The sequence below is a fragment of the Vanessa atalanta genome, chromosome 28, assembly GCF_905147765.1.
Source record: "Vanessa atalanta chromosome 28, ilVanAtal1.2, whole genome shotgun sequence".
In the NCBI taxonomy this organism is placed as follows: domain Eukaryota; kingdom Metazoa; phylum Arthropoda; class Insecta; order Lepidoptera; family Nymphalidae; genus Vanessa; species Vanessa atalanta.
In genome coordinates, this window is record NC_061898.1 from 1,025,475 (window position 1) to 1,043,502 (window position 18,028).

At 34.8% G+C, this 18,028-nt stretch overlaps 1 protein-coding gene across 2 annotated transcripts in view; it reads right to left on the bottom strand.

Annotated features, from left to right (window-relative positions):
- Window positions 1-18,028, bottom strand: part of LOC125074597 (protein neuralized) — a 40,736-nt gene extending 22,708 nt beyond the window's left edge. The window contains exon 1 of one of the 2 annotated variants that reach the window (XM_047685952.1): window positions 17,669-18,028. In XM_047685952.1, the coding sequence (XP_047541908.1) occupies window positions 17,669-17,696 (28 nt within the window). In that variant the 5' untranslated portion in view covers window positions 17,697-18,028. Of the gene's footprint in view, window positions 1-219; window positions 638-17,668 lie in introns of those variants that run through there. The other variant, XM_047685948.1, reaches the window with a different exon arrangement.

An 18,028-nucleotide genomic window follows, 5' to 3' on the forward strand; every position in this document is an offset into this window, starting at 1 on the left:
ATTAAAAAACTTATTTAATTTTATTATTTATTGTATAAGCCAGATTTTAACGTAACGCTTTACTAATAGTGATGTAGATTAAATCAAACCGTTAAAAACGGTCTACAACTGACATTTCTTTACGCATCATAGAAAAAAAAAAAACCAATTGATTATTTTGAAAATATGAACTTATTCATACATATTACTTATAAAAGTTTATTGTATTTTAATTCTTACCTAGTCCTATTTTCTTCTTAATCTTTTTCAGGACCTTCATTTTCGATCCTTTCTTGTCCTTAACCGGAGTAGTTTCCGGTTCCAGGGCCATTGGTGGCAGAACCAGAGTCTGAGGCGGCATCGACACCCCGTGTCCCGAAGCCCGAGGACAGGCTGGGCAATGGCACGACCCTCTCGCCTGCCTCAGACTCATACAACTGCTTACACCCATCATTTATACGGTTTAAATCAAAACGAATTAAAATATATTAATATTATTTAATCCTTAATTCATATCAGAACATTTCCACAAGTCACGAAACTTAGATACACGATTTTATTCAGTCACGTTAGCACTTCACGCTTTATTTACGTTCAATTGGACACGATTATTTACGACGAGACGCGAAAGACGTCCGCACACGACGGGGCCTACCGGCGGAGTGACGATACGACGCTGAACGCGAACCACCAAGAGCCGGGAACGTTATAAACATTGGTAACAGCTGCACTTACTCGCTTAACCAAGAGAAATTGAGCTTTAATACTATTGTAAAAGAGCTGATATTGAATTAACCGTTCGTACTACAAAAAAGTCATTTTAGCATTCGACAGCAGATGCGCACGCATAGCAGCCCTTAAGCCAGCTGTCTCTTTTCATTGGCATACAAGTGAAAGGGATGGATTAATTTCAGCGGAACATCTTGTTCGAGGGTTAGATATTTAGGGATCCTTTGTTGAAGAGCCAGTGTAATTTTTTATAAGACTTTTTTCAACACTCCACTGTCCTGTCAACGGTTCCGTCGATTAAAGTGTATCAATAAATATTTAAAAAGCACTTAAAGTTAATAATCAATACAGTTTATTTATAACAAAAAATATTTATTTTAATATGGGCACCAAATGGGCACCTGATGGTGATTGGTCACCACTGCACATTGGCAATGGCGCTGTAAGAAATATTAACCATTCTTTACATCAACAAAGCGCCACCAAACTTGGGAACTAAATTATGTCCCTTGTGCCTGTAGTTACTCTGGCTCAATCACCCTTCAAACAACAATTCTGAGTACCGCTGTTTGGTGGTAGAATATCTAATGAGCGTTTGGTACCAGCCCAGACGCTCTTGCACGAAGCCCCAATACATATATAAATATTTAAGAACCTGTACATATATTTACTGATCGGCTAAAGCTTCATTGGTTGGTCCATCCAATAAAAACAACCTGTATTTGTTGGATGATGTTTTCCTTCACCGCCAAGCACAAGATGAATTATAACAGTCCTAACCTGACGGAGGTGAAGGGAAAAAATCACGAGGAAATCAACATATGACACATTGGACCTCAAAGGGATAGGAAACTTTACCCCTCCCTTCAAACCGGAACAGAACAATACTAAGCATTGTTTAGAACTCGAATATACGATGGGAGGTTGGTACCTACCAAGTTATACGGAACCTCTTCCCCGTAAACGGTTCAATATTAACATTTTCATTGTTTCAGCATCCATGAGCGATGGCCATTTATGCTAATTTTAGATTCTTTGTTACGAATTGGGTTCCGTTACGGAATTTAATATCACATCTTTGTAAAATGATTCAGATATTAATGCCGAAATATGAGCGAATGTGACCTGGTCACCCCCATTCATAAACTGTGGCACGGAACGACCATATATATTAAACTTACACCAGGCACCGTTTGTAAAATTTGAAAATCTAGTCCCTACATATATGATAAACAAACTGTGTCCGCGACTTCGTGCGCGTTTGAATTTTACTATAAATTATTAATTCTGTATTAGGCAGCTTTTGTGATACTAAGTCGTTGGTGGGAGACACCCGACGTGATGGCGACGATGACGTAATGGACAGTATTTGGACATTGCAGCGTGACTATGTTATTATTTTATATATAATACTAAAATAAAAGCCTTAGTTACTCCTTATTACATCAGCTATCTGCCCGTGAAAGTCCCGTCTAAATCGGTCCAGCCATTCCAAAGATTAGCCGGAATAAACAGACAAACAAAAATTGTAAAAAATGTAATTTTGGTATATGTACCGTGTATCTTAATATTACAAACAGACACTCCAATTTTATTATACGCACAGAAGGAGATGCGAAAGTAACTCTGTCTGTTCACGCTTAAGCCGCTGAGCCGATTTAGATGAAATTCGGTATGGGGGATAGTTTCAGTACAGGGAAAGGAAATCGGCTTACTCATCAATCCACCGCAACCATTGGACTCAGTGTCACTTTGTTCCGGTTTGAAGCGTGAGTTAGCCAGTATAACTACACAGGGGACATAACATTTTAAGTTCGAAGGCTGGTGGTGAATTCGCCATGTACGGAATGGTCTTCTTACCGCCATTGTTTATTGGCGGTGGCGACTAATTATCAGGTCCATTCCCTCATCCTCCCATCATATAAAAAAAGAAACACAAAAAGTCGCACAAAAATGCCCCCCCATCCCATCACTCATTAACTCTTGACCCCTGATTCGTCACCGAGGAAGTCATGACTTAAGTCGAGCAATAAGCTAATCAAACCAATTAAGTAATTAACAGACCTAAATCTAACTTTCCTAGTAAATTATCAGTTAACCGCAGAGCCGGATCGTAAATTTAGGGGGCCCTTGGCTAACACTACTTATGGGCCCACCTAAGACATATCTGAACGTAGACTTGAATTAAATTAATTAAATGGGTTTGATTAATTGCAGGACTCGCGGCGCTGCAAACCATACGATCTGTTTAATTTAATAAAGTTATGAAATCTTTTGCATTATCGTCTATATTTGACTTTGACTTGACTTAGCTAGCTAGAGACGAGATGGCCTAGTGGTTAGAACGCGTGCATCTTAACCGATGATCAGGTTCAAGCCCAGGCAGGCACCACTAAATTTTCACGTGCTTAAATTGTGTTTATAATTCATCTCGTGCTCGGCGGTGAAGGAAAACATCGTGAGGAAACCTGCGTGTGTCTAATTTCAACGAAATTCTGCCACATGTGTATTCCACCAACCCGCATTGGAGCAATATGCTCCAAAACCTTATCCTCAAAAGGAGAGGAGGCCTTAGCCCAGCAGTGGAAAATTTACAGGCTGCTTATTGACTTAGCTGGGGCCTTCTTGAATCCACGTGGCCCTGGGCCGAAGCCCAAAAAGCCATATGGTAGATCCGGCCCTGTTTAACCGATTACGTAAGTCGTGTATTGTGTACAATTTCGGGGAAGCCTGCCTGCCTCTGTAATAATCTCTAAAACCATAACGTCGTATTGCGTTTCGGTTTCGAGGGTGAGTCAGTGTTATTACAGCGAAAAGTTCAACTTATAAGAACTGGCACGAAACTACGTTACTCAAAAGGGTATTTTCGGTGGCGAAAAATTAATTAGGTTATTTGATAAAAATTAAAATATATGTAGAAATATACTATACTGTTAGAGACTAGCCCTAGCCTCCAATACGGTGCTGCGTCATAGGATATCATAATTAATTATATCATTAATAATATCACATTATTATTATTATTACATATTATAAATATATATTTTTTTTATGGCATTTGTTGGCGGTCGAGCATATGGGCCACCTGATGGTAAGTGGTCACCACCGCCCATAGGCAAAGGCGGTGTAAGAATTATTAACCATTCCTTACATCACCTATGCGCCACCAACCTTGGGAACTAAGATGTTATGTCCCTTGTGCCTGTGATTTCACTGGCTCACTCACCTTCCTAACCGGAACACAACAATACAGTGTACTGTTTTTTGGCGGTAGAATATCTGATGAGCGGGTGGTACCTACCCAGACGGGCTTGCACAAAGCCCTACCACCAAGTAAAGTAAGTATACAATTATTATTGTAATTAATTGATCAATAATTTGTAAAACTTTACTTAATATTATTTTACATGGAATAACATTTAATACTGACATGTAACACTATTTCTTATTTTAAAAGTGATCGAGCTGTCATAAGGGAAACAATCGGATGATGGTGATCATTGTAAAAAATATAGTGTTGGCGCCTACGTGTGGACCTGCACTACATTTATTTTATATGACATATTGTGTATGTTACTTACAGTAATCTACATAATTTGTAATCCTTTTTTTGTCTATGAACAAGCGTTAGTTCCTTTACACTCAAATTTGACAATTCATTCCGCTACGATTTCTTGACTTTGCAACACCTGTATCTTCAGTAAAGGTATTTAGCAAAACCAAAGAAGTTTTCTTTAACCTGCCTAAATACCGAACATATAGAGAGAGATTGAAACATCATTGTACAACATAATTTTATTTTGCCATCCCGAACTACTTAAATTACTCGACCTCGAACCCGGGACCTCGGAGTGGCGTACCCATGAAAACCAGTGTACACACTACTCGACCACGAAGGTCAAAATTAAAAGTCGTAATTTTTAGTCTGTATATCACGCGACTCGCCAGGGTGTGGCGTCAGATAGGCAAAAAAAAAAACCTATCATTTCAATTAGAAATTAGACACATGCAGGTGTCCTTGCGATGTTTTCCTTCGAGCACTAGATTATAATCTAAAGTAATTTACAATTTTAGGGTGACATAAATAAATAAATAAAGAATGGTAGGCAAATATCATATCCCATAACTCTGCAACTATAATACAATGACGTTTAACTGACAATTCAAACGAGAATATGTCAACTGTCAATGTCACGAGAGAAAATTAAGCGTATAAAAGCCACAAATAAAAGGAAAAAAAATTTATAGCGTGAGCCGATTTTTGTCCCAGTGATTAGGAACGCTAAATATAAAAGAATCAGTTACGGTCTCATTCTGAAGAGCTCCAGCCGTAGACGTGCAGAAAATTAAAGACGATTCTTGATTGTTATTTACTGAAATGTTACTATTTAACAAATAGGTACTACGGTTGTATAAGAAAATAAAAATTAAACTATTTTTTTATCGACAAACTCCAATTCTAAGTGAACTAATGTGTACTATTTGACATTAAAGATTTCATTCAAATAAGATTTGTTGAGTGACTTGCAGTTTACAATGAAAATGAAATCAAAACAAATATTTCGAATAAACGCGAAATTTCGCGGCAGACCCACTAGTTCTTATTATCCGTCAAAATTAAAAAAAAACAAAAAAAAAAAACAAAATACAAAGACCCGACACATTGCAGCCAGCTCTCGGCCATTTACTTTACGTAATTTCCTTCATGGAAATATACATAATCCACGGAGCAACTGGCATATTCTAAAGGGTTTAGTTTTAAGAGGTACGTTTGAACGCATCAAAGCCATTCGTTTTAGCTCAGCCAGATGTAAATTGCACCTTGCGGAGCGTGGCCCATCTGCGTCAGTTCACTGACCTACTGATAAAAGGCGACAAATGAACTTATCCTAAACCACCTTTCGTGTACGAAATCATGGATTATTAGCAATTATACTCGTTGCTAGCCGAGACTTTGGTTGCTAATCGAAACAGAAAACTGTATACTCGACCTACTTAAAAACGAGCTGTCTCTTTCTGACATCAATGATTTGTTATACGAAAGAAAAAGATAGCATTATTTAACTGTTCACTCTTAAAAAAAATATTTATTTTTATATAAGGCATGTTGGTATTTGTGTGAACAATTAATAAAAATGTCTAATTAACAGGCCTGTAAAGTTTTCACTGCTGGGCTAAGGCCTCATCTCCCTTTGAAAGTTAGAAGCATATTCCTCCACGCTGCTCCAATTCGAGTGGATTCACATGAGACAGAATTTGGTTGAAATTAGACACATGCAGTTTTCCCGACGATGTTTTCCTTCACCGAGCACGAGATAAATTATAAACACAAATTAAGCACATGAAAATTCGGTGGTACTTGCCTATCGGTAAAGATGCACGCGTTCTAACCACTGGGCTATCTCGGCTCTCTATTTTTTCACAACATCCAAAGTAAAAGTAATTAACGAAATATAATAATAATAATAATAAATAAATATTGGACAACATCACATACATTCAAATGAAATCAATTTTTAATAATTAAATACTAGATAGGGAGTTGCCACTGACCCGGTGCGCTTGCGACATTCCGATTTTTCCTAAAACAAAATCAGATGGCTATCTCGCAACCATTGACAGCAAATTATATATGTAACTCTCTTTGCGGTAGGTTGTGCAAATCCGTCTAGGTAGGTACCACCCACCCATCAGATATTCTACCGCTAAACAACAGCAGTCAGTATTGTTGTGTCCGGTTTGAAGGGAGAATGAGCCAGTGTAACAGGCACAAGGGACATAACATCTTGGTTCCCAAGGTTGGTGGCGCATTGGCGGTGTAAGGAATGGTTTATATTTACAGCGCCATTGTCTATGAGCGGCGGTAACCACTTACCATCAGGTGGCCCATATGCTCGTCCGCCAACCTATGCCATAAATATATATACATAGCACCTGTAGACTTACGCAATTCTAACTCTCGAAATATAACTATTAATTTTCGACTATTTCGTAAAAACGTCAGCTGGCAATCGTAAAGCCTTCGGTTATTTATTTGTATAGAAAGACAAAGCTGAGAGTTATTGACGGACATATATTGTACTATTACTGTAGAACGAAAACTGAGTGACGTGATCAAGGATGTGACGTCACCTTTGAGACGTAGTAAAGGAAAGGGGCATCCATCTTGGGTTGTCATGGTGGTAACAAGTTTGTAACTCTGACAGTTGCATTCTTGATGAATTTCATAATATTTCTGTTGATACATAAACATAAACATAACATAAACAGCCTGTAAATTTCCCACTGCTGGGTTAAGACCTCCTCTCCCTTTGAGGAGAAGGTTTGGAGCATATCCCACCACGCAGCTCCAATGCGGGTTGGTGGAATACACATGTGGCAGAATTTCGTTGAAATTAGACACATGAGGTTTCCTCACGATGTTTTCTTTCACCGCCGAGCACGAGATGAATTATAAACACAAATTAAGCACATGAAAAATCAGTGGTTCTTGCCTGGGTTTGAACACGAAATCATCGGTTAAGATGCACGCGTTCTAACCACTGGGCCATCTCGGCTCTCTTCTGTTGATATATAACTGAAACTTAGATAATCAGTATCCAACGATATTTATATATTTATGCTGTATACATATAAAAAAATAAATAAAACCAAACAAGATCAATAGAAATAAAATATCAAATCATACCTCGATCTAAACATCAATGCCAGATGCGCACGCGCCAAATGCCGGAAGCCCTTTTGGGACTTTCACGTGAAAAAAAAAAACAAACATGTGTTGCGATTCCGTTTTCTGCGCGTGCGCACGACACCTTTGCATCTTAATTCAAGTGCAAATACAATACATCCATTAGACGTACCACCTTTCAGTGGGCTTCGATATCATGTGTTCAATATTCTATAAAGAAAACATCTTGTGAACGTCCCATTGCTGGGCAAAAACCTCTCCTCCCGTTTGGAGCTTGTCATACCAAGCTGCTCACAAAAATCCGATATTTATAATAAATATCAAAATATTTAATATATATCCGATTTATATTTTCAAGCTGCTAATGGCTTTAAAGATTGAGATTGATAGATTTAATATTCGTTTATTTATAATAAAATAATTAAAAAACAAATAAAAAAACACTTCGGCTCTTCGCGTTCATATTACGGGGAATACCCGAAATTTCTATAGTAAGTAAGATTGCTACTTGGGGCCAATGTTGCCAGCGTTACAACGGGTTGGTTATTTTTCTAGCAATAATTATAAACATCAATTGATATGAACCCTGCTTATTACACAAATTAAGAACACGAAAATACAGAAGTATACAGTACTTTTTTTTTTTTTAATTTGGTACTTTTGTCCGACACAGTAACTGCAGTCCCGTTGACATTCCTTCCTTTTGTTTAAACATTGTTATTTATATCTATTAAATAGAATTCCAGGAACATCCTAGCATATTCTTATGATTGATCTGATAATATGTTCTGAACTAATCAAAAATAAGAACAACACATTTACTTGCCTGATTTATATATATATCTTAGACCATATATTTATATGTAAACTATTTTACATAAAAAAAATTAAATCTTTTTTAAAGAAAGTGCGAAAGTAACTCTGTCTGTTGCTCTATTACGGCCCAACCGCTGAATCGTTTTTGATGAAATTTCTAATGAACGAAGCTCGTATTCTAAGAGAGGACTTAGGCTACTTTTTATACCTAACACCTGCCGATAAACTCCTAAAACGCGAACAAGAGACAAGACATACCATACATATATAATTGTATTTAACTAACATGACTGTACTTTTAGATGTTGAAAAAGAATAACTACTTAGTCTCTTGCCGGTTCTTCTCGGTTGAATCTACATTCCGAAGCGGTGGTAGCTTTACTTAATATAGGTTGTTAAATGACGATTCAAAAGTGCTCGTTAAAGCCTACTTGAATAAAGTACATTTTGATTTTGAACAATTAAAGTATAAATTGCCTGTCTTATCTGAAATAGAGGATGCAGGCGATGTTTGAAATGATTTATATTAATTAATTCAATATTTACTGCCTTGAAATTATCTATGAAAAGTTACACCTAATATTACACGCTAAAAATACAAAAAGGCGCGTCCACTTAAGTCCGCAATAGTTCTACCGCTTGGGCATTTGTTAATTGCAAATAATTAATTACAATAAAATAATAATTATTATTATTACGATAAATGTAATACTCGTACACAAACGTAAACATTCACAATATAAACTTGTAATAAAATAAACATTGTAAAATAAGATGAGGCGTGAAGTTGATTGGCGGTTTAGCGAGCGACTTCACCGCGTAGTTTTCATTACGCGTGCATCGTAAAAATATAACCAAGTGTAACTTAAAAAAATAACAGAGATGGCACAGTGATTGACAGATGATTTCGGGTTCAAACCCAGGCAAGCACCACTGAATTTTCATGTGCTTAATTTGTGTTTATAATTCATCTCGTGCTCGTCGGTGAAGGAAAACATCGTGAGGAAACTGCATGTGTCTAATTTCAACGAAATTCTGGCACATGTGTATTCCACCAACCCGCATTGGAGCAGCGTGGTGGAATATGCTCCAAACCTCAAAGGGACGGGAGGCCTTTAGCCCAGCAGTGGGAAATTTACAGGCTGCTAATGCTAATAACTTAAAAAAGAAAACAGTTAATATTCAAAATTAAATTATATCAATAAATTATATTCACTTTAAGATTACAATATAGAAAATAAAGGAGTCACGAGAATTCATCGCGCGCAAGGACGGTCGTGGCCATTTGCAAAAAAAAAAATCATCCCGCGCATCTGCCGCGGTGGCACGCGAGGGTCGCGTGGCTATAGAGTATTGAGCGATAATGAAAATATTTAAAACCAACATGTGTACAGTGTCTGTACGGCTTTCTTGTTTATAGGCTTTAAGTTGTTTTTTTTTTTTTAATAAAAAATTGAGACGAAGATCGAAAAAAGTTATGCCAACGAATTTAAAAAAAAAAAATTAACCGCTGTCGTAAGTTAACTTAAAAGATCATTATTATTTTTTTAATTTTAGGTCATGATTGCGTAAGAGTCTATGGGTAGAAGATGTGTCAGCTGATTGTTATTCGGGTCGCTGAATAAAAAGCCTTTCAGAAAAATGGCTAGGCTATTAATTAAAAAAGTAATTAAACTACATGGCAGTGCAATAGATAAATATTTTCTATATCCATAAATATTCTTAGAAAGTAAGTAATCTAAAAATATACGTCCATTACATTTCTTAGCCCCGTAATCGGATAAAAAGGTGTACATACCGTAACTCCGAAACGAAATAAGCGACAACGCATTAAAAACTCTATTACTTACATATAAAAATTAAAATCTAAATTTCAAACGAATACATTTAATCAAAAAATCGTAAACGATCAATTAACAACTTTATATCTATACGTTTAAAGTTCGAAACGTTTAAAACCGTATACGGAGCGTAAAGTTCATCACAAACAGCTGACAATCAGCTGTCAATTTAAAAAAAAAAATCAACACAAAGTCGACTTTATTTTTAATACGATATAGTTGAAATTAAATTAAATTACGAAGAGAAATTTCTACCTGTGTAATCGTTTTTTTCTTGCGGTTTTCGACCCACTACAAAGGAGGGGGGGGGGGGTCTGTGACAGCTGGAGTTTAAGACAAAGGCGCATAATTAAGGGTGGGTCAATCGAACTGTCGTTCGTACGTTCAGTACAAGGGAGAAGTATTTAACAAGTGCCTATACGATGTCGAGGTGAAGCTGGTCTAGACTTTTAGAAACAAATCTTAGATTTACGTACTACAAGAGATTTGCTAATAGCTCAGCTATATTGTGCACTACTAAGAGTTTATGATTAATATACAACACTATTACACTTAACTTCTTATATCCACTTTAATTTTACTTCCAAAATTCCGATAACAGTTTCGTCGACATTCAAAACGCCATATTTTCGCAAATCCACAGCGAATATCATAGACAAATCAAGCTCTCGACCAATGATGTCGCGTCAATTTGCTGTCAAATGTTGTTTATTTGGATTCTCTCCTTGTGGTTGAAATGGCCTATAGATCTTTCGCAATCCTGCGTCAGGTAAATAAAAGTACCGAATTGTATTTTCCGTCGAGACATTCCTATATCAGTGGCAATTTTAACGTACAAACAATCACTGCAACAGTCTTATAGGTAGACGGGCAGGTAAACGAATAAAAAAATATATCAGAAACTCGATGGTGGTGGTCACGTCTGGCCATAGACATTCATGATATAAGAAATAGTAATAATTCCTTACATATTCAATGTTCCACCAACCTTGGGAACTAAGATGTTATTTCTCTTGTGCCTGTAGTTACCCTGACTCACTCACCCTTCAAACTGGAACACAAAAATACTTATTATGGCTGTTTTGCTACCACCAAGTAATCGTATCTGGGCTTATCTCCTGAAGAAACTATACCAGCAAGGAAATATAAAGTGCTGTGTTTAAGGGCATTTGGACTGCACAGTAAGCCCCAAATCCCGCTACAAGTCCTATCACTAGTCCTAGACGATGAGAATATCTGTATAGGTCTAAAATATCAGATTTAGGGAAGGAAAATGGCGTCCATGCGAGAGATTAAATGAAAAGACAATTCTAAGAACTTCACTTTTATATAAATACTGTTTAAAAACTATATAATTATTATTAACAGCGTCCATTCCCTTGCTCCAGGGCCTCAAAACCTCTAAATCCTTGTCTCTAATAAATATATAACATTAAATTATATGCAGTACAATACACAGACCCCCCAAGGAAAAAGGTTATGTGCCTATTTCAAAACAGCTCGGCTCTGCACACTGTACCAACGCGGACCAGTTTAAATTGGGTTGAAAATTATATTTACGAAATCAAAGAAAAAGCAAAAAATATAAACTAGTAGAAATAAGTACATTCCGGTACAGTGGTAACTTAACATTGCATTCAATATTGTAACATTTAGGTTCGATTTTGTTTGGCCAATTTTGATAAGAATTTACGAGAGGTATTTTTGTAATGCCGGTTTGAAAAAAACTACTAAACCAATATACATAAAACTTATACTAGGAGATAGAGCGCGTTTTGGATTTTCGCTTTAAGTTTTGACATTTATTTCTTTCCTACTCATCAGTATTGTTGTGTTCCGGTTGGAAGGCTGACCGAGCCAGTGTAACTACAGGTACAAGGGACGTAACATCTTAGTTCCCATGGTTGGTGGCGCATCGGCGATGTAAGGAATGGTTAATCTTTTTCACAGAGCCAATATCTATGAGCGGTGGTGACCACTTACCATCAGGTGGCTTAATCTTAATCGTTAATTTTATGTTATTTATGTTACTAATTAATATTTTTGATATCAGGACTACGCTAGCCTAATTCAAATACATATATATACATAATATTTTACACGAAAGAGTATTAACTACGTATTAATTAAAATAAATTAAATACTAAAATCCTGTTAAATAAAACACATCGGAATTATTCCTTAAACTTTTTTTTTATTTCCTTGCGCAAACCTCCATTGTCAAGCAAATCAGCTGACTGCGAGACCATATGATTTCAAAAATAGAACCTTTCTTACTTTTACCATTTTGCATTGCATCAGCTGATCGAAAAAAAAAAAAAATAACAAAAACTCTTTGCATAACCGAACTCTTTATTTCAAGTTCATTGTATAAAGAACGCAAATTTCGTTCAATAGAAAATGAACTTTACTACCTTAGAACAAAGCGCATTTTCGTATAAAAATTCAACGTCCATTTCGTACTTGCCTTTTATGTCGCGAAAAACACGTGCGCTCTTAAAAAAAAATAAAAGAATAACAGGTAGACGCTACAGCTGATCGTCAGCTGTTTGGAAACACATACCAGAATAATTTACCACTACGTACGCAATTATAAACAGGAGAAATTGACATTTAACTGAATATTAATAAGAGCTGTTTTTGTGTACGGTCGAAATGTCATACAACCTAATGGCATCGAGTGATTATCGAACAATTCGAAATTGAAATTTCGAAATTAGTTACAAATGGTTTATTATTTTATTCTATGTACGTATTTTGTATTAGACAAAAATATACTTAATCTAGTACCTATTAAAGTCGATTTTTCATTTCAGTAAATATATTATGGAACTTTTTTGAAAGTAGAAAATTATCAGTCCAAAATTTAAATTTTCGTTCCACGTTTAAAAGTTTAAGGAATACCGATTTAAAATTCAAAGGAATAAGTTATATATTTAATTGAAGGATTTTATTTTAATTTTTTTTTCTAAGATTTGATTTATAGTTAAAGATCCATGGGAACTGCAAGGAGGTTTCATCTTCTTTGTAAGAAATTAGACGACAAGTTTTTTTTTTAAACTGGGCACTATTCAGCTATTCAAAGATATATTTTTTTAAACGAAAAGGAGATGGAAAAGAATATTTTAGATAAATTGTACACATTCGAATTACTGAAATTCATTTGCATAATTGACGTTGATTTCATATTCTCCGAAACTAATGAGAACTATTAAAACAAACATTAAATCAACCTCCCGTTTCGTTAAGCGTAAATTGAAATGTAACCTACATTAGTGAATTAAAAAAAAAAAATTATATACATGTAAAATTCTCTATACATGGTGAATTCCTCGACTGGATGTGCATAGCCAATTCCGATACTATGAGGAATAGCATAAAGTACTCCAGTCTGCAGAGCTGTCTCAAGCTATGCTGGGGCCCTTGGGCATCCATGAATTTGGGGCCCTTTTGGTAGATATTTACTATCATGTACAAATATGTGGCCAGGCTTTCGAACATATACAAAGCAACGTGAGCACAAACGTGTGAATGAAATTGTTGGTTCTTCGGGCCCTCCCAGGATGGGGGCCTTGGGCACGTGCCCCATGTGCCCTATGGTAAAGACGGTAATGCCAGTCTGATATTCATAAAACTAAAACTCATTTAATTCATATTCCTAACAAGGAATCGAATCCTTGTTGATTTCGGAATTCGATAGTGTCGCTAATAACGATTTAATTCTGAGAAGTAATAACAAACTTAAGAAAAATTTTGAATTTTAATGTGGATTTTTTTATATTGTTTTATGTCGTATTTTTAGATGGACAGACAAACGGTCCTGATGGTAAGACACAACCGCCTATAGACATGGACACTGTAGGAATTATTATTAATTCCTCACATCGCAAACGCACCTACCTTGGGAACTAAGACGTTATATCCCTTGTGCCTTTGAACTGGCTCACTCATCTTTCATACCGGAACACCACAATACCAAGTATTGTTGCTAGGCGATAGAATATCTAATGACTAGGTGTTGCCAAGGGTTTGCAAAAATCCCTACCACCAAGTTAAATATACGAGATGGAGCCCGTCTGGGTAGGTACCTGCCACTCATCAGATATTCTACCGCCAAATACAGTACTCTGTATCGTTGTGTTCCGGTTAGAAGGGTGAGTGAGCCAGTGTAACTACAGGCACAAGGGGCATAACATCTTAGTTCCCAACGTTGGTGGCGCATTGGTGACGTAAGGAATGGTTAATATTTCTTACAGCACCTTTGTCTATGTGGTGGTGACCACTTACCATCAGATGGCCCATATGCTCGTCCGCCAACCAATGCCATAAAAAAAAGAATCCGTTTTGAACGTATCGGAGCTATTATTGGAGCCCTGGAAATAAAATTAAAGTATTGTATTATAAATAAAGATATATTAATCATAAACTCTTAGTAGTGCACAACATAGCCGAGTTATTAGCGAATCGCATGAAATACGTAAATCTTAGGTTTGTTTATCTTTATTCCTTCGATCGGAATACACCGTAGGTCAAGTAAAATGATATGAACCCATCTCCATCACGTTGTACAATTTAATCGTACTTATTATTTGTAGCAGTTATTACTTTTAAAACAAATTCCTTGTTTTCATCAGTGAATTTCAAATATAGCAGTTGTTCATTTCCAATTAACACGAGATCACGCTTTATTAATACAGCTAACATTACATTACACACATTAACAGCCTGTAAATTTCCCACCGCTGGGCTAAGGCCTCCTCTCAATTTGAAGAGAGCATATTCCACCACGCTGCTCCAATTCCGGTGGATTCACATGTCGCAGAATTTATCGCCGAGCACGAGATGAATTATAAACACAAATTAAGCACATGGAAGTTCAGTAGTGCTTCTCTTCGACTCCGAAATCATCGGTTGAGATGCACGCGTTCTAACCACTGGGCCATCGCGTAAGATAAGGCTCTATATACATCTTTTAAATTGAATAACAAACATAGAAAGAAAAATTCTTGTTCAAAACTAGGCAAGTTCAAATCCTCGACTTTTCTCTACTATAACATGCATGTATTATACATGTAAACCTTCCTCTTGAATCGCTCTGTTTATTGATGGAAGCCGCATTGAAATCCATTGCGTTCTTTAAAAGATCTAAGCGTACAGACCAATAGGACTTTGTTTCATACTATACAGATTCATCTCGTGCTCGGATGTAAAGGAAAACAATTTAAAGAAAGCTCCAGATCTCCCCTCGAAAAAAGGGGAGACCCACTCGAAGTGTTGTTCAATAACGGGTACAACAATACGTACTGTAAGGTTTGTTGATTAAAATAGTGCTGTCTTGTTCGTTCTAATGTTAAATCTCTGATGTTAGAAAGAGGAACTGCGTTTAAAGTTGAAACTACAAATATATATTATTTTCCAAATAAATTGAATTATTAAATGTTTTTTTTAATTCTTTATAAAAGAAAAATTTAACAAATATATGTGTATACAGTAAAGTACTTTATGTACTTGTATTTAACTACATATACATAAAAGTACTACATACAATCATCGGAAATTGAATGATTTTTGTTTTAAAAATTTCTATGAAGGGGTCCCCTCTCTTGTGGAGGCCTCTGGTCACGTAAATCCTACCCTAATATTGATCTAATAATTTTAAGCCGATTGAAATTCTTTGACTTGGTTGATTTATGTTTTTCTTATATTTGTTTTTTACTCTTAAGTATAATTATTATTGTTTGTTTCCCAAATAAAGATATAAAATAAAATATATTGCTTATATAGTAGAAAATATTTGACGAATGGGTGATATCTACCAAGACACGCCTGGATGAAAACTTACCACCAAGTAAGACATAGATCAGATGACAACAAAGACACGGATCAACATTAATACATAATACATCATCAGCACTCCTACTTGCTATTCATTACCAGTGTTCAAATATTTTCACCAACCAAGTAAGCCCTTAATAATCCAGTGAAATGTATGTTCTAATACCAAATGCACAGTACAGAGCCCTTGTGTTGAAATAATAAAAGAATCTCTGGATGTCATAACGGCTGGTCGTTTTTTTTAAATCAAATATCTTTGATAATGAAATAACTAACTAATATTAAATAACTAAATAGATCAAATTGGTCAATAAATACTCTTTACTAATATTATTTATTTTATTTATTGGAAAAGTTACACCATCAACTTATCACTAAGCACTTAAAATTAATATCTGACTTGGGTAACTTACAAACTGATATGTCTTTAAAGGTGTAAACAACATTGACCTTCAAGAATATTTTTGGCAGTAAACTACATAAGCCAAACTAACCTATATAAAATATAAAACTAAATTTTTAAAACTAAATAATATTTGAAATTAAGATAACAAAGAAAAAATACCGTACTGAGGAAAATGAGAAAAGTAATTCCGTCTGTCTGTCTGTCTTTCATGGCTAAACAACTGTACTAAATACGATGAGCTTAAAACCACAAGGAAGGACTTGAGCTACATATTTATACTGAAAACCTACCATATAATTTATATTTTAAATATTAATTAAATCCTGAATTAAAAGAAAAAAAAAACATCTTCATATGCAAAAAGTATTTACTACCAAAGATTACCAAAGTATAGATTACTTTTTTAATTTGTATATAAAATGAATTTCATAGTTTATTTGTATTATGTGAATAAATGAAGCATATAATGTCGACAACATAAGGGGAAAGGGGAACAAAGAAAACAACAAAAGAAATAGAATATTGTGAAGAGTCCAATATTATTTATCTAATTGAGTTAATTTGGAGATAAAAAAATATTTAATTGAATAGATAATTTCTAAACTTTAAGTCACTTAAATATCCATTTAATTATAAAAAGTGTTGTTAACAGAGATCTTAGATATAGAGCCACTCAACAATAGCACAATTTTGCCTAAGTAAGAGATTTCTAGTATTTATTGTGGAAAATAGTGGCATAGTGGTGAAAAAAAAATTAAGGCTATTAAAAAAACATTAAAATATTTTACTATTAAAAGTAAATCACATATACACATACTTCATAGAAACTTTTGTTAACTGATAAGCTTAGACATACAGTCTATATATTTTATTTTTTAAATATTGAATAGTAGGTTTTTAAATTTTAATTTATTATACAGACTTAAATTTTAATTTATTTTACAGACAGGCCTCTGTATTAAGTATTTATTTCTTAAAATTGTTTAAGAATTGATTCTTTTTATAAATAAATATACCTTTTTTAATCAACTACTTGGATGTTATGTCAATTTAATATTTAACGTCGTAACAAAGATTAGTTTAATCGAACCTTGGACCTAATGACCACAAACTGATCCCTCTGTTATTATTTATGTTAAATAAAGATAACATTGTGAAGTAAATTAAAATAAACAAAAATCATATAAATTTATAGACCAAACTGAAATGTTTAAACAATTATTTGATAACAATATCATAACACAAACATCAAGTTAATTTTCGTAACTGTTTATTTAAGAAATATAGGTTATATTAACAGGAACTATTCGTGTCTTGTTAGAATCTTGTTAGATACTCAAAATTTATATTTACGAAACAATTATAACCACTTACCCGGCATAGCGCTCCCAGTTTGACCCATTTTTCCTCGAAATTCTTGCACTTTTCAAACACTTGAATCACCATAAATTATTTGTATAAACACGTTACGTCCTGTGTGCGAGTCGGCGTCCGTTCATTACACAATAAACTGAACTATGATCCCTATTAATGTACTTAAAATTTATTGTTTAATTAACGTAATAGATTATAAATTACATTGTCTAAACATTATTAATATAAAACTTATATTTCTTATAAGAATCTGGTAACTTAAGTACTAAGTTTTGTAAACTACGAAGGAACAATTAATTCGTTATAAAAATGATTGCACGTTATTTTATTACATGATTGCAAATATTTTTAATGTTTTTC